Raw genomic sequence first — 27,577 nt, 5'->3', positions numbered from 1 at the left:
TTGAGCTGAATTTTAATCATGATAATGAGATGTACTTTTTTTTTTTTACATGTATTTTACACATCAACAGCCTACGTTCAAAACTGGAGTCGCCTCTAAATGTTTTGTTTCACAAAAAGGGCTAAAATTAAGATTTTAGGAGGAACAAAATGTATATTTACCAAACTTTCTTACGAGTCTGATATTATCTAATCAATCGTTGAGGCTGAAATCCATCGTAATGATCAGTTTTAATCTTATAGGACGTCTCTGTATAACCCTTGACGTCCATTATCTTTGTTATCTCATCTTAAAAACTGGAATTTTCACGGGAATGTAACCATCTCCACGTCGACTGCAGCTCTTTCCTAATTTAACTCCAGGTCTAGATAAAGCGCCGCGAGTCCAGCGATATCAAGACTGATAATCATCCATACATGTTTCTCTCCAGTCGTTGCTGCAACATTATCTGGTAATTGCACTTTTTTCCACCACAAACTTGAGCCTCTCGTCATCAGTCACGGTTATGAATAATAGTTGTTTATGTGGCTCCTCGGGCGGCTCTTCGTCTCTCTCAGCGAGAGTCAACTTCACACCTGCGGAGACAGCAGTGCTCGGAGGACTTTGTCACTATAAATACTCGCTGTATTACCTGGTAAAAAAGAGCCTTTGTTGGCATCATCCGGGCCTCATTATTTGTAAGGGTGACCGGAGTATTCCTCGTTGTGTCATTATTTACCAGAGCTCACACGTGAACAAGCTCGACGGGGGTTTATACTTCTGATACAAACACAAGGGTCATAAATAATGGATGCAACTCAAGCAGGAGAGTAAGATGGATGGGCTGAGTATGATCCGGAGCAACACCAGCGAGAGAACACAACACACTCACAACACATCGTCAACACACTCGCAAAACATCTTCATCAGACTCAACACACTTAAAAAACATCTTCATCAGACTCAACACACACACAAAATATCTTCATCAGACTCAACACACACACAAAATATCTTCATCAGACTCAACACACACACAAAACATCTTCATCAGACCCAACACACACACAAAATATCTTCATCAGACTCAACACACACACAAAATATCTTCATCAGACTCAACACACACACAAAATATCTTCATCAGACTCAACACACACACAAAATATCTTCATCAGACTCAACACACACACAAAATATCTTCATCAGACTCAACACACACACAAAATATCTTCATCAGACTCAACACACACACAAAATATCTTCATCAGACTCTACACACACACAAAATATCTTCATCAGACTCAACACAAACACAAACATCTTCATCAGACTCAACACACACACAAAATATCTTCATCAGACTCAACACACACACAAAATATCTTCATCAGACTCAACACACACACAAACATCTTCATCAGACTCAACACAAACACAAAACATCTTCATCAGACTCAACACACACACAAAATATCTTCATCAGACTCAACACACACACAAAACATCTTCATCAGACTCAACACACACACAAAATATCTTCATCAGACTCAACACACACACAAAACATCTTCATCAGACTCAACACACACACAAACATCTTCATCAGACTCAACACAAACACAAAATATCTTCATCAGACTCAACACAAACTTAAAAACATCTTCATCAGACTCAACACACACACAAACATCTTCATCAGACTCAACACACACACAAACATCTTCATCAGACTCAAAACACACACAAACATCTTCATCAGACTCAACACACACACAAACATCTTCATCAGACTCAACACACACACAAAACATCTTCATCTGACTCAACACACACACAAAACATCTTCATCAGACTCAACACACACACAAACATCTTCATCTGACTCAACACACACACAAACATCTTCATCAGACTCAACACACACACAAAACATCTTCATCTGACTCAACACACACACAAAACATCTTCATCAGACTCAACACACACACAAACATCTTCATCAGACTCAACACACACACAAACATCTTCATCAGACTCAACACACACACAAAATATCTTCATCAGACTCAACACACACACAAAACATCTTCATCTGACTCAACACACACACAAAACATCTTCATCAGACTCAACACACACACAAACATCTTCATCAGACTCAACACACACACAAAACATCTTCATCAGACTCAACACACACACAAACATCTTCATCAGACTCAACACACACACAAACATCTTCATCAGACTCAACACACACACAAAACATCTTCATCAGACTCAACACACACACAAACATCTTCATCAGACTCAACACACACACAAAACATCTTCATCAGACTCAACACACACACAAACATCTTCATCAGACTCAACACACACACAAAACATCTTCATCAGACTCAACACACACACAAAACATCTTCCTCAGACTCAACACACACACAAACATCTTCATCAGACTCAACACACACACAAACATCTTCATCAGACTCAACACACACACAAAATATCTTCATCAGACTCAACACACACACAAAATATCTTCATCAGACTCAACACAAACATCTTCATCAGACTCAACACAAACACAAAACATCTTCATCAGACTCAACACACACACAAAATATCTTCATCAGACTCAACACACACACAAAATATCTTCATCAGACTCAACACAAACATCTTCATCAGACTCAACACAAACACAAAATATCTTCATCAGACTCAACACAAACACAAAACATCTTCATCAGACTCAACACACACACAAAATATCTTCATCAGACTCAACACACACACAAAAGATCTTCATCAGACTCAACACACACACAAAACATCTTCATCAGACTCAACACACACACAAAACATCTTCATCAGACTCAACACAAACACAAAATATCTTCATCAGACTCAACACAAACACAAAACATCTTCATCAGACTCAACACACACACAAAACATCTTCATCAGACTCAACACAAACACAAAATATCTTCATCAGACTCAACACAAACACAAAACATCTTCATCAGACTCAACACACACACAAAATATCTTCATCAGACTCAACACACACACAAAAGATCTTCATCAGACTCAACACACACACAAAACATCTTCATCAGACTCAACACACACACAAAATATCTTCATCAGACTCAACACAAACACAAAATATCTTCATCAGACTCAACACAAACACAAAAGATCTTCATCAGACTCAACACACACACAAACATCTTCATCAGACTCAACACAAACACAAAACATCTTCATCAGACTCAACACACACACAAAATATCTTCATCAGACTCAACACACACACAAACATCTTCATCAGACTCAACACACACACAAAATATCTTCATCAGACTCAACACACACACAAACATCTTCATCAGACTCAACACAAACACAAAACATCTTCATCAGACTCAACACACACACAAAACATCTTCATCAGACTCAACACACACACAAAAGATCTTCATCAGACTCAACACACACACAAACATCTTCATCAGACTCAACACAAACACAAAACATCTTCATCAGACTCAACACAAACATCTTCATCAGACTCAACACACACACAAACATCTTCATCAGACTCAACACAAACACAAAACATCTTCATCAGACTCAACACACACACAAAACATCTTCATGAGACTCAACACACACACAAAAGATCTTCATCAGACTCAACACAAACACAAAACATCTTCATCAGACTCAACACAAACATCTTCATCAGACTCAACACACACACAAACATCTTCATCAGACTCAACACAAACACAAAACATCTTCATCTGACTCAACACACACACAAAACATCTTCATCAGACTCAACACACACACAAAAGATCTTCATCAGACTCAACACACACACAAACATCTTCATCAGACTCAACACAAACACAAAACATCTTCATCAGACTCAACACAAACATCTTCATCAGACTCAACACAAACATCTTCATCAGACTCAACACACACACAAACATCTTCATCAGACTCAACACAAACACAAAACATCTTCATCAGACTCAACACACACACAAAACATCTTCATCAGACTCAACACACACACAAAAGATCTTCATCAGACTCAACACACACACAAACATCTTCATCAGACTCAACACAAACACAAACATCTTCATCAGACTCAACACAAACACAAACATCTTCATCAGACTCAACACAAACACAAACATCTTTATCAGACTCAACACAAACACAAACATCTTCATCAGACTCAACACAAACACAAACATCTTCATCAGACTCAACACAAACACAAACATCTTCATCAGACTCAACACAAACACAAACATCTTCATCAGACTCAACACACACACAAACATCTTCATCAGACTCAACACACACACAAACATCTTCATCAGACTCAACACACACACAAACATCTTCATCAGACTCAACACAAACACAAACATCTTCATCAGACTCAACACACACACAAACATCTTCATCAGACTCAACACAAACACAAACATCTTCATCAGACTCAACACAAACACAAACATCTTCATCAGACTCAACACACACACAAACATCTTCATCAGACTCAACACAAACACAAACATCTTCATCAGACTCAACACACACACAAACATCGTCATCAGACTCAACACACACACAAACATCTTCATCTGACTCAACACACACACAAACATCTTCATCAGACTCAACACACACACAAACATCTTCATCTGACTCAACACACACACAAACATCTTCATCAGACTCAACACACACACAAACATCTTCATCAGACTCAACACACACACAAAATATCTTCATCAGACTCAACACAAACACAAAATATCTTCATCAGACTCAACACACACACAAACATCTTCATCAGACTCAACACAAACACAAACATCTTCATCAGACTCAACACACATACAAACATCTTCATCAGACTCAACACACACACAAACATCTTCATCAGACTCAACACAAACACAAACATCTTCATCAGACTCAACACACACACAAAATATCTTCATCAGACTCAACACAAACACAAAATATCTTCATCAGACTCAACACACACACAAACATCTTCATCAGACTCAACACACACACAAAATATCTTCATCAGACTCAACACAAACACAAACATCTTCATCAGACTCAACACACACACAAACATCGTCATCAGACTCAACACACACACAAACATCTTCATCAGACTCAACACACACACAAAATATCTTCATCAGACTCAACACAAACACAAACATCTTCATCAGACTCAACACACACACAAAATATCTTCATCAGACTCAACACAAACACAAACATCTTCATCAGACTCAACACACACACAAACATCTTCATCAGACTCAACACACACACAAACATCTTCATCAGACTCAACACACACACAAACATCTTCATCTGACTCAACACACACACAAACATCTTCATCTGACTCAACACACACACAAACATCTTCATCAGACTCAACACACACACAAACATCTTCATCAGACTCAACACACACACAAACATCTTCATCAGACTCAACACAAACACAAAACATCTTCATCAGACTCAACACACACACAAACATCTTCATCTGACTCAACACACACACAAACATCTTCATCAGACTCAACACACACACAAACATCTTCATCAGACTCAACACACACACAAACATCTTCATCAGACTCAACACACACACAAAACATCTTCATCTGACTCAACACACACACAAACATCTTCATCAGACTCAACACACACACAAACATCTTCATCAGACTCAACACACACACAAACATCTTCATCAGACTCAACACACACACAAACATCTTCATCAGACTCAACACACACACAAACATCTTCATCAGACTCAACACACACACAAACATCTTCATCAGACTCAACACAAACACAAACATCTTCATCAGACTCAACACACACACAAACATCTTCATCTGACTCAACACACACACAAACACCTTCATCAGACTCAACACACACACAAAACATCTTCATCAGACTCAACACAAACACAAACATCTTCATCAGACTCAACACAAACACAAACATCTTCATCAGACTCAACACAAACACAAACATCTTCATCAGACTCAACACACACACAAACATCTTCATCAGACTCAACACACACACAAACATCTTCATCAGACTCAACACACACACAAACATCTTCATCAGACTCAACACAAACACAAACATCTTCATCAGACTCAACACACACACAAACATCTTCATCAGACTCAACACAAACACAAACATCTTCATCAGACTCAACACAAACACAAACATCTTCATCAGACTCAACACACACACAAACATCTTCATCAGACTCAACACAAACACAAACATCTTCATCAGACTCAACACACACACAAACATCGTCATCAGACTCAACACACACACAAACATCTTCATCTGACTCAACACACACACAAACATCTTCATCAGACTCAACACACACACAAACATCTTCATCTGACTCAACACACACACAAACATCTTCATCAGACTCAACACACACACAAACATCTTCATCAGACTCAACACACACACAAAATATCTTCATCAGACTCAACACAAACACAAAATATCTTCATCAGACTCAACACACACACAAACATCTTCATCAGACTCAACACAAACACAAACATCTTCATCAGACTCAACACACATACAAACATCTTCATCAGACTCAACACACACACAAACATCTTCATCAGACTCAACACAAACACAAACATCTTCATCAGACTCAACACACACACAAAATATCTTCATCAGACTCAACACAAACACAAAATATCTTCATCAGACTCAACACACACACAAACATCTTCATCAGACTCAACACACACACAAAATATCTTCATCAGACTCAACACAAACACAAACATCTTCATCAGACTCAACACACACACAAACATCGTCATCAGACTCAACACACACACAAACATCTTCATCAGACTCAACACACACACAAAATATCTTCATCAGACTCAACACAAACACAAACATCTTCATCAGACTCAACACACACACAAAATATCTTCATCAGACTCAACACAAACACAAACATCTTCATCAGACTCAACACACACACAAACATCTTCATCAGACTCAACACACACACAAACATCTTCATCAGACTCAACACACACACAAACATCTTCATCTGACTCAACACACACACAAACATCTTCATCTGACTCAACACACACACAAACATCTTCATCAGACTCAACACACACACAAACATCTTCATCAGACTCAACACACACACAAACATCTTCATCAGACTCAACACAAACACAAAACATCTTCATCAGACTCAACACACACACAAACATCTTCATCTGACTCAACACACACACAAACATCTTCATCAGACTCAACACACACACAAACATCTTCATCAGACTCAACACACACACAAACATCTTCATCAGACTCAACACACACACAAAACATCTTCATCTGACTCAACACACACACAAACATCTTCATCAGACTCAACACACACACAAACATCTTCATCAGACTCAACACACACACAAACATCTTCATCAGACTCAACACACACACAAACATCTTCATCAGACTCAACACACACACAAACATCTTCATCAGACTCAACACACACACAAACATCTTCATCAGACTCAACACAAACACAAACATCTTCATCAGACTCAACACACACACAAACATCTTCATCTGACTCAACACACACACAAACACCTTCATCAGACTCAACACACACACAAAACATCTTCATCAGACTCAACACAAACACAAACATCTTCATCAGACTCAACACACACACAAAATATCTTCATCAGACTCAACACACACACAAAATATCTTCATCAGACTCAACACACACACAAACATCTTCATCAGACTCAACACAAACACAAAACATCTTCATCAGACTCAACACACACACAAAATATCTTCATCAGACTCAACACACACACAAAACATCTTCATCAGACTCAACACACACACAAAATATCTTCATCAGACTCAACACACACACAAAACATCTTCATCAGACTCAACACACACACAAACATCTTCATCAGACTCAACACAAACACAAAATATCTTCATCAGACTCAACACAAACTTAAAAACATCTTCATCAGACTCAACACACACACAAACATCTTCATCAGACTCAACACACACACAAACATCTTCATCAGACTCAAAACACACACAAACATCTTCATCAGACTCAACACACACACAAACATCTTCATCAGACTCAACACACACACAAAACATCTTCATCTGACTCAACACACACACAAAACATCTTCATCAGACTCAACACACACACAAACATCTTCATCTGACTCAACACACACACAAACATCTTCATCAGACTCAACACACACACAAAACATCTTCATCTGACTCAACACACACACAAAACATCTTCATCAGACTCAACACACACACAAACATCTTCATCAGACTCAACACACACACAAACATCTTCATCAGACTCAACACACACACAAAATATCTTCATCAGACTCAACACACACACAAAACATCTTCATCTGACTCAACACACACACAAAACATCTTCATCAGACTCAACACACACACAAACATCTTCATCAGACTCAACACACACACAAAACATCTTCATCAGACTCAACACACACACAAACATCTTCATCAGACTCAACACACACACAAACATCTTCATCAGACTCAACACACACACAAAACATCTTCATCAGACTCAACACACACACAAACATCTTCATCAGACTCAACACACACACAAAACATCTTCATCAGACTCAACACACACACAAACATCTTCATCAGACTCAACACACACACAAAACATCTTCATCAGACTCAACACACACACAAAACATCTTCCTCAGACTCAACACACACACAAACATCTTCATCAGACTCAACACACACACAAACATCTTCATCAGACTCAACACACACACAAAATATCTTCATCAGACTCAACACACACACAAAATATCTTCATCAGACTCAACACAAACATCTTCATCAGACTCAACACAAACACAAAACATCTTCATCAGACTCAACACACACACAAAATATCTTCATCAGACTCAACACACACACAAAATATCTTCATCAGACTCAACACAAACATCTTCATCAGACTCAACACAAACACAAAATATCTTCATCAGACTCAACACAAACACAAAACATCTTCATCAGACTCAACACACACACAAAATATCTTCATCAGACTCAACACACACACAAAAGATCTTCATCAGACTCAACACACACACAAAACATCTTCATCAGACTCAACACACACACAAAACATCTTCATCAGACTCAACACAAACACAAAATATCTTCATCAGACTCAACACAAACACAAAACATCTTCATCAGACTCAACACACACACAAAACATCTTCATCAGACTCAACACAAACACAAAATATCTTCATCAGACTCAACACAAACACAAAACATCTTCATCAGACTCAACACACACACAAAATATCTTCATCAGACTCAACACACACACAAAAGATCTTCATCAGACTCAACACACACACAAAACATCTTCATCAGACTCAACACACACACAAAATATCTTCATCAGACTCAACACAAACACAAAATATCTTCATCAGACTCAACACAAACACAAAAGATCTTCATCAGACTCAACACACACACAAACATCTTCATCAGACTCAACACAAACACAAAACATCTTCATCAGACTCAACACACACACAAAATATCTTCATCAGACTCAACACACACACAAACATCTTCATCAGACTCAACACACACACAAAATATCTTCATCAGACTCAACACACACACAAACATCTTCATCAGACTCAACACAAACACAAAACATCTTCATCAGACTCAACACACACACAAAACATCTTCATCAGACTCAACACACACACAAAAGATCTTCATCAGACTCAACACACACACAAACATCTTCATCAGACTCAACACAAACACAAAACATCTTCATCAGACTCAACACAAACATCTTCATCAGACTCAACACACACACAAACATCTTCATCAGACTCAACACAAACACAAAACATCTTCATCAGACTCAACACACACACAAAACATCTTCATGAGACTCAACACACACACAAAAGATCTTCATCAGACTCAACACAAACACAAAACATCTTCATCAGACTCAACACAAACATCTTCATCAGACTCAACACACACACAAACATCTTCATCAGACTCAACACAAACACAAAACATCTTCATCTGACTCAACACACACACAAAACATCTTCATCAGACTCAACACACACACAAAAGATCTTCATCAGACTCAACACACACACAAACATCTTCATCAGACTCAACACAAACACAAAACATCTTCATCAGACTCAACACAAACATCTTCATCAGACTCAACACAAACATCTTCATCAGACTCAACACACACACAAACATCTTCATCAGACTCAACACAAACACAAAACATCTTCATCAGACTCAACACACACACAAAACATCTTCATCAGACTCAACACACACACAAAAGATCTTCATCAGACTCAACACACACACAAACATCTTCATCAGACTCAACACAAACACAAACATCTTCATCAGACTCAACACAAACACAAACATCTTCATCAGACTCAACACAAACACAAACATCTTTATCAGACTCAACACAAACACAAACATCTTCATCAGACTCAACACAAACACAAACATCTTCATCAGACTCAACACAAACACAAACATCTTCATCAGACTCAACACAAACACAAACATCTTCATCAGACTCAACACACACACAAACATCTTCATCAGACTCAACACACACACAAACATCTTCATCAGACTCAACACACACACAAACATCTTCATCAGACTCAACACAAACACAAACATCTTCATCAGACTCAACACACACACAAACATCTTCATCAGACTCAACACAAACACAAACATCTTCATCAGACTCAACACAAACACAAACATCTTCATCAGACTCAACACACACACAAACATCTTCATCAGACTCAACACAAACACAAACATCTTCATCAGACTCAACACACACACAAACATCGTCATCAGACTCAACACACACACAAACATCTTCATCTGACTCAACACACACACAAACATCTTCATCAGACTCAACACACACACAAACATCTTCATCTGACTCAACACACACACAAACATCTTCATCAGACTCAACACACACACAAACATCTTCATCAGACTCAACACACACACAAAATATCTTCATCAGACTCAACACAAACACAAAATATCTTCATCAGACTCAACACACACACAAACATCTTCATCAGACTCAACACAAACACAAACATCTTCATCAGACTCAACACACATACAAACATCTTCATCAGACTCAACACACACACAAACATCTTCATCAGACTCAACACAAACACAAACATCTTCATCAGACTCAACACACACACAAAATATCTTCATCAGACTCAACACAAACACAAAATATCTTCATCAGACTCAACACACACACAAACATCTTCATCAGACTCAACACACACACAAAATATCTTCATCAGACTCAACACAAACACAAACATCTTCATCAGACTCAACACACACACAAACATCGTCATCAGACTCAACACACACACAAACATCTTCATCAGACTCAACACACACACAAAATATCTTCATCAGACTCAACACAAACACAAACATCTTCATCAGACTCAACACACACACAAAATATCTTCATCAGACTCAACACAAACACAAACATCTTCATCAGACTCAACACACACACAAACATCTTCATCAGACTCAACACACACACAAACATCTTCATCAGACTCAACACACACACAAACATCTTCATCTGACTCAACACACACACAAACATCTTCATCTGACTCAACACACACACAAACATCTTCATCAGACTCAACACACACACAAACATCTTCATCAGACTCAACACACACACAAACATCTTCATCAGACTCAACACAAACACAAAACATCTTCATCAGACTCAACACACACACAAACATCTTCATCTGACTCAACACACACACAAACATCTTCATCAGACTCAACACACACACAAACATCTTCATCAGACTCAACACACACACAAACATCTTCATCAGACTCAACACACACACAAAACATCTTCATCTGACTCAACACACACACAAACATCTTCATCAGACTCAACACACACACAAACATCTTCATCAGACTCAACACACACACAAACATCTTCATCAGACTCAACACACACACAAACATCTTCATCAGACTCAACACACACACAAACATCTTCATCAGACTCAACACACACACAAACATCTTCATCAGACTCAACACAAACACAAACATCTTCATCAGACTCAACACACACACAAACATCTTCATCTGACTCAACACACACACAAACACCTTCATCAGACTCAACACACACACAAAACATCTTCATCAGACTCAACACAAACACAAACATCTTCATCAGACTCAACACAAACACAAACATCTTCATCAGACTCAACACAAACACAAACATCTTCATCAGACTCAACACACACACAAACATCTTCATCAGACTCAACACACACACAAACATCTTCATCAGACTCAACACACACACAAACATCTTCATCAGACTCAACACAAACACAAACATCTTCATCAGACTCAACACACACACAAACATCTTCATCAGACTCAACACAAACACAAACATCTTCATCAGACTCAACACAAACACAAACATCTTCATCAGACTCAACACACACACAAACATCTTCATCAGACTCAACACAAACACAAACATCTTCATCAGACTCAACACACACACAAACATCGTCATCAGACTCAACACACACACAAACATCTTCATCTGACTCAACACACACACAAACATCTTCATCAGACTCAACACACACACAAACATCTTCATCTGACTCAACACACACACAAACATCTTCATCAGACTCAACACACACACAAACATCTTCATCAGACTCAACACACACACAAAATATCTTCATCAGACTCAACACAAACACAAAATATCTTCATCAGACTCAACACACACACAAACATCTTCATCAGACTCAACACAAACACAAACATCTTCATCAGACTCAACACACATACAAACATCTTCATCAGACTCAACACACACACAAACATCTTCATCAGACTCAACACAAACACAAACATCTTCATCAGACTCAACACACACACAAAATATCTTCATCAGACTCAACACAAACACAAAATATCTTCATCAGACTCAACACACACACAAACATCTTCATCAGACTCAACACACACACAAAATATCTTCATCAGACTCAACACAAACACAAACATCTTCATCAGACTCAACACACACACAAACATCGTCATCAGACTCAACACACACACAAACATCTTCATCAGACTCAACACACACACAAAATATCTTCATCAGACTCAACACAAACACAAACATCTTCATCAGACTCAACACACACACAAAATATCTTCATCAGACTCAACACAAACACAAACATCTTCATCAGACTCAACACACACACAAACATCTTCATCAGACTCAACACACACACAAACATCTTCATCAGACTCAACACACACACAAACATCTTCATCTGACTCAACACACACACAAACATCTTCATCTGACTCAACACACACACAAACATCTTCATCAGACTCAACACACACACAAACATCTTCATCAGACTCAACACACACACAAACATCTTCATCAGACTCAACACAAACACAAAACATCTTCATCAGACTCAACACACACACAAACATCTTCATCTGACTCAACACACACACAAACATCTTCATCAGACTCAACACACACACAAACATCTTCATCAGACTCAACACACACACAAACATCTTCATCAGACTCAACACACACACAAAACATCTTCATCTGACTCAACACACACACAAACATCTTCATCAGACTCAACACACACACAAACATCTTCATCAGACTCAACACACACACAAACATCTTCATCAGACTCAACACACACACAAACATCTTCATCAGACTCAACACACACACAAACATCTTCATCAGACTCAACACACACACAAACATCTTCATCAGACTCAACACAAACACAAACATCTTCATCAGACTCAACACACACACAAACATCTTCATCTGACTCAACACACACACAAACACCTTCATCAGACTCAACACACACACAAAACATCTTCATCAGACTCAACACAAACACAAACATCTTCATCAGACTCAACACACACACAAACATCTTCATCAGACTCAACACACACACAAACATCTTCATCAGACTCAACACACACACAAACATCTTCATCAGACTCAACACACACACAAACATCTTCATCAGACTCAACACACACACAAACATCTTCATCAGACTCAACACACACATGATTGACAGGTAGAAGTCAGAGATGACGGCAAGAAGCTCCACAAACGAAGGTCCAACAGTTGCATCAGAAAATACATATATCTTGAGGTTACGACGCTCGACTTGGGAAAACGTTTCTATTCTTTCCTTAAAAAGTCAGTGAAGAAGCTGAAGACGAGGTCAGAGCTGCAGGCGTTTATGTTTCCTGGAACAAAACTACAAAAAAGTCCTCGAGGCGAGTGTTGCGCGTCGTCTATGCTAGTGTTGCGCAACAACCGCGATGGTTCAGTATCGTGTGAGAGAACCTGAGAACCTGTGATGATAACGTTATATTTCCAAGGACTTTAACTGAAGGGAACATGTTTGATAAAAGAGCATCAGATCAGTCAAGATGGATTCATCAATATGTCTGTACAATATTATAGCTTTATTTAGATCAGTATTAACTAATTTAAACTACTGTTAAATGTGGCGATAAATACCTTTGTGTGTCGATGATTGACACCAAGATTCAACATATACACAGATTTATTTATTAGGAAACTATATTCATTATGGTGATAAATAACTATGTTATTACGACTTTAAAATAAATGAAAAATACGTGGATTAATTGCGATTAATGAATTAATATTTTTTTAATGAATTGACAACTAGTTTATATTAATTTGGAAAGTTATTTTGTAAACTTTCTCAGTCAGTTCTTCTGTTCAGCAGAAGTTAATTGCATTAAACTTTTAAATCAGATGAATATAAATAATGTGGTAATTTCTACATCTTTAACATAAAGTGACAGTTTCTTTCAGGATCATTTTAAAATTCTGGTTCTTACTTTCAGATCTATTCATGGTCAGACCTTCCATCAGTGATCTGATCCAGACTTACACCCCAGCTCGGGCTCTGAGGTCTGTGGATCAGAATCTACTGATGGTTCCTGAACTTCCGGACCAGAGGAGAGAAAACATGGACACACACCACAAACACACACCCATATAAACACACACGGACACACCTACACAAACACACATAAACACAGACACAAACCTTCACACACGCATATGAAACGCACATACATAAATGCACAAAAAACAAAACATTATATAAACACACAGACGCAAGCACACACTTACCTGCACATACATAAACACAGACACAAACATGCACACAAAACTTCACACACACACGTATGAACACACATACACGAACGCTCACACACCAAAACATTAAATAAACACACACACACTGTCACACACATGCGCACGCACACACACTCACACCACAAAGACAAACACATTAGCACACACCTACACAAAAAAAAACACAAACATACACACAAACCTTCACACATGCATATGAACGCACCTACAGGAACGCACACAAACCAAAACATTATATAATCAAACACAGCGACACAAACATGTGTACGCACACACCACAAAAACATTAGCACACACCTACACAAAGAAACAAACACAAACAAAGCTTCACACACGCATATGAACGCACCTACACGAACGCACACAAACCAAAAGATACACACCCCTACACAAACATGCACATACACACACTCACACCACAAACACACACACATATGAACACACACAAACTAGCACACACTTACACAAACATACATAAACAGAGACACAAACAAGCACACAAACCTTCACACACACATATGAACGCACCTACACAAACATGCACACACCAAAACATTATATAAACACAAACATGCGCACACACACACTCACACCACAAACACACATATGAACACACACAATCTAGCACACACTTACACAAACACACAGACACATACATGCACACTAACCTTCACACACATATGAACGCACCTACATGAACGCACACAAAGCAAAACATTATATAATCAAACACAACGACACAAACATGTGCACGCACACACTCACACCACAAAAACAAACACATTAGCACACACCTACACAAAAACACAAAAAAACAAACACATACATGCACACTAACCTTCACACACATATGAACGCACCTACAGGAACGCACACAAACCAAAACATTATATAATGAAACACAGCGACACAAACATGTGTACGCACACACCACAAAAACAAACACATTAGCACACACCTACACAAAGAAACAAAGAAACAAACAAAGCTTCACACACGCATATGAACGCACCTACACGAACGCACACAAACCAAAAGATACACACCCCTACACAAACATGCACATACACACACTCACACCACAAACACACATATGAACACACACAATCTAGCACACACTTACACAAACACACAGACACATACATGCACACTAACCTTCACACACATATGAACGCACCTACATGAACGCACACAAACCAAAACATTATATAATCAAACACAACGACACAAACATGTGCACGCACACACTCACACCACAAAAACAAACACATTAGCACACACCTACACAAAGAAACAAACACAAACAAAGCTTCACATATGCATATGAACGCACCTACATGAACGCACACAAACCAAAACATTATATAATCAAACACAGCGACACAAACATGCACACACTCACACCACAAAAACAAATACATTAGCACACACCTACACAAACAAACAAACAAACAAACAAAGCTTCACACACGCATATGAACGCACCTACACGAACGCACACAAACCAAAACATTATATAATCAAACACAGCGACACAAACACGCACACACCACAAAAACATTAGCACACACCTACACAAACAAACAAACAAACAAACAAAGCTTCACATACGCATATGAACGCACCTACATGGACGCACACAAACCAAAACATTATATAATCAAACACACTGACACAAACATGCACATACACACACTCACACCACAAACACACATATGAACACACACATCTAGCACACACTTACACAAACACACAGACACATACATGCACACTAACCTTCACACACATATGAACGCACCTACACAAACGCACACAAACCAAAAGATACAAACACACACCGACACACACCACAATCCCATTCACAACTACATGCACCTACACAAACACACACACACACACACACACACATCAGTATTCCATTGGTGGCACTAATCATTTGTGATGTGAAGCTTCAAACATGTCTCTGCATCACCAGGGACTCACTCAACATGTGAGCAGGAAGTCGCCTGAACCTCCATCTTTTTTCTCCCCAACATTCCTGGTGAGCTGCGAGCCCGAGGGACGGCGTACCTTGTAGGAGCGCCGGTCGAGGGGCGCCTCCTCCTCGTCCGAGTCGCTGCCGTGCTCGTCGTCGACGGCCGACCAGCTGAAAGTGCCCTTCCTCCTCAGGAAATCACAGACGGGTCGGTCCCCGGGCACCTGAGGGGGACCCCACAGAATACTGATCAGTGTTGACGCCGCTGAAGGTCAAACGTGACGCGGACGAAGGTCGTTCCCCTCCATTATTCACTCTTCCCCGTGTGAGGTACTTACAGTAGTCGTACCTCTGCTGGCGATACTACCTGAGAGAGCGACACGCTTTCGAACGTTTAATTTCGCCCGGAGTTTGAGGAACGAGCAGAAACTCTTGTGTTGATTCTTCTCAGTGTTTTCTTTCAATTACTTCCACGTCGCAGCAGAAGCGCCGGCGCCGCGGGTCGCGCCGAACAAACAGACGTGATTGGACTCGTCGTTTTCTAATTAACGCCCGCTGTGATCCAGACACACGACTCATTTCATACGACAAGCGCTCCGACTCAAGGGTCGCATTAGAGTTTATTAATGGAGGTGCAAACATCTCACCAGCAGCGCTTTGAACTGGAAACCTGCATCTCGCCACTGACTCACTGTTCGCTGCCCTCGGATTTACTTAATAATACGTAAATATGAGAAACACTTGAGGGAAAACTTATCAAAGTGAATTAAATACGAGCGTATTTTATTGATCCGGTTTTTTTTCTTCCTCTTGATGTTTCAGCAGATTTCCAGTCCTTTTTTACAACTTTTTCTAAACGTAAATAAATAATGTTCGTTTGTATAAATGACTGTGTAATTAAAATATAACTCAATCGGGACAAGGGAAGGGGGCGCAATGGGGGCAAAGACCCCCATCAATATGTCTTGAAAACGATCATGTATTACTAAACTCTCTGTCAAGGGTTTAGGGGGGGAGGATAAGTTGATCAGGTCAAAGAAAGGGGGCTTAAAGGGGGGCAGAAGACCCCCATGAAAATTAAAATATGTGACATTATGATGAAAATGTAATGATATATTAAAATACTAAATCATTTTCTTTTATTTCAGCTTCTTTTGTTAATTTTAAAGGAGTGCAAATGGGATAAAAGACCCCCATGAAAATACAAATGTTTCCAACACTACTAACCTTACAGTGAAAGTTAAGGGGATGATTAACACAAACTAATCAGGGGGGCAAATAGGGGGCAAGAAGACCCCCCAGGAAAATCTGTAAATGTCCAGTGATTCAATTAATTTTAACCACGTGTATTACATGAAAGAGATTTTTACAATTCAGCTTATTTTGTTTATTGTTGGGGGGCAGAAAAGGGGGATCAGAAGACCCCCATGAAAATTCAAATCCGACCAATTTAGAGATAAGATAAAATGTCTTGGAAATGACCATGTAAACTACAAACCTCTCAGTGAATGTTTCATAAGGAGGGAAACTGAATAAGGTGAAGGGAAAGGGGGCAAAAGGGGGGCAAAAAACAACAACCTAAAAATTGAAAAATGTCCAGTTTTGGTCAATTAAAAAAATATGTATAAAATACTAATTAAGCGTTAAATCTAGCATTTCAGATCCTTTTGTTTATTAGAAGGGTGCGGAAAGGGGGGCAGAAGACCCCCATGAAAATTAAAATATGTGACATTATGATGAAAATGTAATGATATATTAAAATACTAAATCATTTTCTTTTATTTCAGCTTCTTTTGTTAATTTTAAAGGAGTACAAATGGGATAAAAGACCCCCATGAAAATACAAATGTTTCCAACACTACTAACCTTACAGTGAAAGTTAAGGGGATGATTAACACAAACTAATCAGGGGGGCAAATAGGGGACAAGAAGACCCCCCAGGAAAATCTGTAAATGTCCAGTGATTAAATTAATTTTAACCACATGTATTACATGAAAGAGATTTTTACAATTCAGCTTATTTTGTTTATTGTTGGGGGGCAGAAAAGGGGGATCAGAAGACCCCCATGAAAATTCAAATCCGACCAATTTAGAGATAAGATAAAATGTCTTGGAAATGACCATGTAAACTACAAACCTCTCAGTGAATGTTTCATAAGGAGGGAAACTGAATAAGGTGAAGGGAAAGGGGGCAAAAGGGGGGCAAAAAACAACAACCTAAAAATTGAAAAATGTCCAGTTTTGGTCAATTAAAAAAATATGTATAAAATACTAATTAAGCGTTAAATCTAGCATTTCAGATCCTTTTGTTTATTAGAAGGGTGCGGAAAGGGGGGCAGAAGACCCCCATGAAAAGTCAAAGAGTTAAAATTTTGATCAAGTCATGATAATGTGTTAAAAAATGTATGTTGACCCATTAACCTCATAGTGAAGGCTTTAGAGGGGACTTGATAGGGTCAAGGTAAAGGGGGCGCAAGGGGGGCAAAAGAGATCCAATTACTTTATGATAAAATTTAAACGATATGCATTACATACTTAATATGTGCGTTTTTTGTGAATATCAGCTTTTTATTTTAATTATAAGGGGGTGCAGGGGGGGCAGAAGACCCCCATGAAAAGTCAAAGAGTTAAAATTTTGATCAAGTCATGATAATGTGTTAAAAAATGTATGTTGACCCATTAACCTCATAGTGAAGGCTTTAGAGGGGACTTGATAGGGTCAAGGTAAAGGGGATGCAAGGGCGGCAAAAGAGATCCAATTACTTTATGATAAAATTTAAACGATATGCATTACATACTTAATATGTGCGTTTTTTGTGAATATCAGCTTTTTATTTTAATTATAAGGGGGTACAGGGGGGCAGAAGACCCCCATGAAAAGTCAAAGAGTTACAATTTTGATCAAGTCATGATAATGTGTTAAAAAATGTATGTTGACCCATTAACCTTATAGTGAAGGTTTTAGAGGGGACTTGATAGGGTCAAGGTAAAGGGGGCGCAAGGGGGGCAAAAAATCCAACTACTTTATGATGAAATTCAAACGATATGAATTACATACTTAATATGGGCAATTTTTGTGAATATCAGCTTTTTTTTAAATTATAAGGGGGCTCAAGGGGGCAAAGACCCCCATGAAAACGTAAATACAGCCAATGTTAATGATAATTAAGCCATAAATTGTACCTACCGAGTCACTTATTCACAATCTCCTCGTTTCAGGGTCTTTTTTCTTTTTTTTTACAAATGTGTATATATTTTGAATAAGCGGAGATTCTCACTTCTTCCATGACCAGGATCCCACAGTTGACCAGAGAGTCGACCGCGTCCAGAGCGAAGTTGAGCGACGACTGACAGGGCTGTGGAAATAAAAGATGGACAGTGAAGGTTTGAAGGTGCAAATGTTCCGGCGCTCATCAAAGGAGTGAGGGGGGGGGGCGGGGGGGGCAGCTGACCGGGGTGCACGGGGGAGACGTGGGTGAGATCAGGTAAGAAAACACAAGAAGATAGAAGATAGCCGGCAGAGAGGAGAGGAGGAGACCACGACTCGGTGTCGTGGGCAAGAAGAGAAATGAAAGGTTTGCAAACAGGGATTCACATGTGAAGCCCTTGAAGTGTGATGGAAAACACACACACACACACACACACACACACACGCACACGCACACACACACAACCTTTCAGACGGATGAAGAAGAGGCTCCATTAAACATCGGCGGAGAAAGACACTCTATCGTGTGCATCAAACTCACGGCTACGAAGCCCGGAGGCAGCAGATGACAGAGGAGCTTCGCTCTCTCCGTGAGCTGGTCCTGGCAGAGCAGCACATCAAACTCCAGGTCACCTTCGACCTCCACCGCCGCCGCCGCGCCGCACCTCCTGACCCCGCCGCCGACCCCGCTGCTCACCACCTCGCACAGCATGGCGGACACGGCGCACGCTGGAATATAAATCATCGTCAGACGCGACTGTGAATGACAACCGGCCGCGGGAACGGATTCTAGGAAGAAGAAGAAGAAGAAAAAAAAAGAAGAAGGTTTGACATCACAGGGTCGGGGGCGCGAGAGAAAGACGTGGGATTTATATCATCAACGCTTTTCCATCCGTGATGAGATCTGGGGAGACGTGGACCCCTCGAGACTTAAGCTCCTCACAGCGAGCTGCCCAGAGAGCATCTCTGTGGAGACTCGCCTCCTGATGTTTCTCAGTTACACTCCATTAGAGAGACGAGTCTTCACATCTCTGGGCGCTGAGGAGTGAGCGTCGCACACCAGAGCAAGAGTGTCAAAGTCAGCCACACCAGGGGCCGAAATCTATTAACACTCGGGTTCACGGGGCCCAACAACATCTTTATTTACTTAACCGTCTGTAACAGGAAGTCTTTTCATTGTAGGGGGCTTGATCTGTGTTTATTAGCTCTGTGTTTATCATCTCTGTGTTTATCATCTCTGTGTTTATCATCTCTGTGTTTATTATCTCTGTGTTTATTATCTCTGTGTTTATCATCTCTGTGTTTATTATCTCTGTGTTTATTATCTCTGTGTTCATCATCTCTGTGTTTATTATCTCTGTGTTTATTATCTCTGTGTTTATCATCTCTGTGTTTATCATCTCTGTGTTTATCATCTCTGTGTTTATCATCTCTGTGTTTATCATCTCTGTGTTTATCATCTCTGTGTTTATTATCTCTGTGTTTATCATCTCTGTGTTTATTATCTCTGTGTTTATCATCTCTGTGTTTATTATCTCTGTGTTTATTATTTCTGTGTTTGTTCTCCTAAGAACTGCCATCAAATAATATCCTTCAACAGTTTTAATCTATTGGAAATATAGCTTTAGTGATACATTAATCTCACGATACAATTAAATACGACATGCTAATGTCACAATACGATTTAAAACAATACACCGATCTCACGATACAATTCAATGAGATACACTAATCTCACGATACAATTTGATACAATACACTAATCTCACGATACAATTCAATGAGATACACTAATCTCACGATACAATTCAATACAATACACTAATCTCACGATACAATTCAATGAGATACACTAATCTCACGATACGATTTAATACAATACACTAATCTCACGATACAATTTAATACAATACACTAATCTCACGATACAATTCAATAAAATACACTAATCTCACGATACAATTTAATACAATACACTAATCTCACGATACAATTCAATAAAATACACTAATCTCACGATACGATTTAATACAATACACTAATCTCACGATACAATTTAATACAATACACTAATCTCACGATACAATTCAATAATATACACTAATGTCCTGATACAATTCAATACAATAAACTAATCTCACGATACAATTTAATACAATACACTAATCTCACGATACAATTCAATAAAATACACTAATCTCACGATACGATTTAATACAATACACTAATCTCACGATACAATTTAATACAATACACTAATCTGATGATACAATTCAATAAGATACACTAATGTCCTGATACAATTCAACACAATACACTAATCTCACGATACGATTTAAAACATTATACTGATCTCATGATACAATACACTAATCTCACGATAAGGTACGATACACTAGCTTTTTATATCATCTCACAATACTAATCTCATGATACGATTCAATACAACACACTAATCTGATGATACACTATACTAATCTCACAATACGACACACTAATCTCAAAATACAATTCAAGACAGACACTAATCTCACGATACAATATATATTCAGCCGACAATACAATTTGATACGATATATTTCCATACACTTGCATAACTTCTGAACTATTTTAGGGAAAACTGAATTTAATCCACATCTCGTGATTGTTGACTTTCTTCTGGTTATATTATTAGAACTGAATGTGTCTAAACATCATCTTTAAAAGGAGCTGGTGTTGGCTGTATAGTATCCTCTCGTCCTCAGTCATCTCGGGGATCCCACAGGATTTCAAATTTCCCTTAGCGTTAGCACTAAGAGGCCAGAAGTTGAATTGAAACACCAAAATGAACGTTGTGAATATATGTGAATAAAAACTATTTTAATTCTACAAGCACTTTTATCAGGCAAAATGGAATTCAATAGCCAAAATGTTCTATTAATCAAATCAAATACAACCTTTTCAATATAGTGATTATTAAGAAAACATTTAAACATTTGAAATGCAATCATCCAATAATCTGTTAGCGCTGAAATACTTCCCTAGCATAGCATAGACAAATATTCATAGAACAAAACAGTAGAATGAATTAAACAGGTTTTTAGTTCATTTTCGTGAACATCAGCGATTTTAAATATTCATTCTTGCGGCTTCCCTTGAGAGTCAGAAGAATAACACTCCAGAAGTGACAGCTGGAGCCCATTAAAGCTCGGTAATTACGATGGTGTATCTGTCAGACGGACGTGTTCGCTTCCAACAGGCACAAATTGAAAACGTTAAACAACTTGACGCTGTAAAGTTCGATTAGAGTCGACGACCAACCCTTTGAAGTGAAGCGTGAGCGTTTTTTTATAGCTTCAGTTCCACACGTTTAACAGGGAAGTTAAGAGTGTCGCAATAAATCACTTCTTTTTGTTAATTAAGTGATGAATAATGAACATTTTGAAAAAAGTGAGACGACTTAATATGCCCAAATAAAGACTTAAATCTTCTTGAGAAATCATTCTAATAATGTGCCTTATATTAAATCTATATTTCTGGGAGCACTTCAGAATAGATAACATTCTTTCATGTCATATTTATACAGAATAATTACAGTGTATTCAGGCACGACTCGTCTCTGAAGCGCACGCTAGTGAAGTTTCTACTTCTTTAACTTTATAGAACACGGACCTCCGTCATTTAATAAATGATTCAAAAGTGTGTTTTTTTCCAGCAGCCGGAGTCGAGGTTGCGTAAGTGTTGCAGCAGCAAACTGCTCACCTTTCACTTCACTCTGAAACAAGAAGTGAGGAATCAGGCGGGAAAAGAAACATTTCCAAAAAGGCTTATCAGCTTCCACCCATTTTTTTACTTTCACGACACTTTTTTCCAAAAGCCTGCGCGATATGAAGAATATCCAAGAAAAAAAAAGTCCCGTCGGGAGAAAAAAATGCGTTTGGCCTGACGACATGGATCATGTTTGTTTACCGACACCGAGGGAAACCATCAATTCTTGAAGACAGGCACCAACAGAATAACTCATTCATTTCAGGCAGTGTTGGCCACACATTTCTTGAAAAGAATGAGGGGATGATAATGTCACACGTCCCCCAAGCCTGCAAAGTAATGAGGGTCCGAAGGCACGACGGTGTTGAATTTAAATCAGGAACCTTCTTTCCTGCGTAATGAATCGGGTCAGTTACGTAAGACGGAAACCAAAAGTACAATATGTCGATCAATTGTCTTCAAATAAAGACCAATAATCGAAGAGTCAACGAGGAACACGTGTTTATAAATGGTTGATCCTCTCGAGTAGGGCTGCATGGTATTGGAAATATGTGTGATATTCAATATCGTCTTAAATTGTGATATTTTTTTCTTTCACCTAAAAATGTAAAGACTACTGTAAAGGAGGTCCGTGGGTTAGATAAAGAAAACAATGCATTATTTCCCTTACTTTTATTTCTACGCTTCTGTTCCGACATGATCGTAGACAAATATCACTTATAACACTCAGTCTCGCGGGACTTGCATCGGTTTCTGAGCGACATCTGAGAGGAGCCGCCGGCGCGTTGCGATATCACCAATTCAATAATAAATCCACCTCCTTGTACACGCACACGTAATACTTTATAAATGACCTGATGCTAACAACTTAGCTCGTTAGCATACAGTGAAGACGGACAGGTTTACACTTGTTTGGAAGTTCACGATCTTATAAGAAAACAACTGAGACGAGATGAAAAGTTCTTACAATATGTTGCTTTAACAAAGGAGGTTGAAAGAGACGAGTGACTGGATCACTAGTGTTTGACTAGATCATAAGTTAGCTTTACTTCATGTATATACTGAGCCATAGCAACCGAGCCTAGCAAGCTGCGCCGCACAGTTCACAGACAGACTGAGACGTAAACGACAACTAGACATAGAAGTACAAATTGACAACTTTACAGAACCTGACACTGATTGGTCAAAGTGCACATTTAAGAAATGCTTGATTTATACAATAAAAAATGATAAATGATCACGTTTTTTCGATATATCGTGCAGCCGTACTCTCGAGTGTGATGAAACTTGTGTCATTTATGGAAGCATGAATATCAACTTGTCTTTGGCCAATATCTTTCCAAACTCAGTGAGGTTAAAAAGTTCTGAGCATCGAAAAGTCAGAGACTGACTCTCAGTTTAACCAACATTTGAATAAAACATTGGATGAACCAGACAAACAAAGCAGACCAGGATCAGCAGATTGCTTTTTTCTTTGGGCAAATACAAAACGTTTTTTTTTGTGTTGTTGTTGTTGTCGTTGTTATTATTACAAGCCCACGCACAAGTGGAAGTGAAGTTGTACAGCAAAAAGGAAAAAAAATAGCTGAAGAAAAAGATCAACAGTTCATTCTGTCGACCGGAAATCAAAACAAGCGAAGGGTAGAGTTTGCGCGGCTTCAGCCCCGGGTCGGCTCGAGGAACCTTCAGGACGACTACACTTAACCTTCACCACGGCTACACTGAACCTTCAGGACGGCTACACTGAACCTTCAGGACGACTACACTGAACCTTCACGACGGCTACACTGAACCTTCAGGACGGCTACACTGAACCTTCAGGACGACTACACTGAACCTTCAGGACGACTACACTGAACCTTCAGGACGACTACACTGAACCTTCAGGACGACTACACTGAACCTTCAGGACGACTACACTGAACCTTCACCACAGCTACACTGAACCTTCACAATGGCTACACTGAACCTTCAGGACGACTACACTGAACCTTCACGACGACTACACTGAACCTTCAGGACGACTACACTGAACCTTCACGACGACTACACTGAACCTTCACCACAGCTACACTGAACCTTCAGGACGACTACACTGAACCTTCACCACAGCTACACTGAACCTTCACAATGGCTACACTGAACCTTCAGGACGACTACACTGAACCTTCACGACGACTACACTGAACCTTCAGGACGACTACACTGAACCTTCACGACGACTACACTGAACCTTCAGGACTACTACACTGAACCTTCAGGACGACTACACTGAACCTTCACGACGACTACACTGAACCTTCAGGACGGCTACACTGAACCTTCAGGACGACTACACTGAACCTTCACGACGACTACACTGAACCTTCAGGACGGCTACACTGAACCTTCAGGACGACTACACTGAACCTTCAGGACGACGACACTGAACCTTCAGGACGACTACACTGAACCTTCACGACGGCTACACTGAACCTTCAGGACGACTACACTGAACCTTCACGACCGCTACACTGAACCTTCTCCACAGCTACACTGAACCTTCACGACGGCTACACTGAACCTTCACCACGGCTACACTGAACCTTCACCACGGCTACACTGAACCTTCAGGACGACTACACTGAACCTTCAGGACGACTACACTGAACCTTCACGACGGCTACACTGAACCTTCAGGACGACTACACTGAACCTTCACGACGGCTACACTGAACCTTCACCACAGCTACACTGAACCTTCACGACGGCTACACTGAACCTTCACCACGGCTACACTGAACCTTCAGGACGACTACACTGAACCTTCACGACGACTACACTGAACCTTCAGGACGACTACACTGAACCTTCAGGACGGCTACACTGAACCTTCAGGACGACTACACTGAACCTTCAGGACGGCTACACTGAACCTTCAGGACGACTACACTGAACCTTCACGACGACTACACTGAACCTTCACGACGGCTACACTGAACCT

General features: G+C 39.3%; 1 protein-coding gene across 1 annotated transcript in view; it reads right to left on the bottom strand.

The window, feature by feature from the left end:
* The window catches only part of gpat2 (glycerol-3-phosphate acyltransferase 2, mitochondrial), a 144,429-nt gene that overhangs the window by 20,265 nt on the left and 96,587 nt on the right, over window positions 1-27,577 (bottom strand). The window contains exons 18-20 of the mRNA XM_087787725.1: window positions 21,389-21,576; window positions 20,918-20,995; window positions 17,735-17,863 (exon numbers count right to left, since the gene is read on the bottom strand). Of these exons, the coding sequence (XP_087643851.1) occupies window positions 17,735-17,863; window positions 20,918-20,995; window positions 21,389-21,576 (395 nt within the window). The remainder of the gene's footprint in view (window positions 1-17,734; window positions 17,864-20,917; window positions 20,996-21,388; window positions 21,577-27,577) is intronic.

This window comes from Callionymus lyra, chromosome 1 (genome assembly GCF_982586985.1).
Source record: "Callionymus lyra chromosome 1, fCalLyr1.hap1.1, whole genome shotgun sequence".
NCBI lineage: Eukaryota > Metazoa > Chordata > Actinopteri > Syngnathiformes > Callionymidae > Callionymus > Callionymus lyra.
The sequence above is the reverse complement of the archived record's forward strand: the minus strand, read 5'-3'. Positions and strand labels throughout refer to the sequence as shown.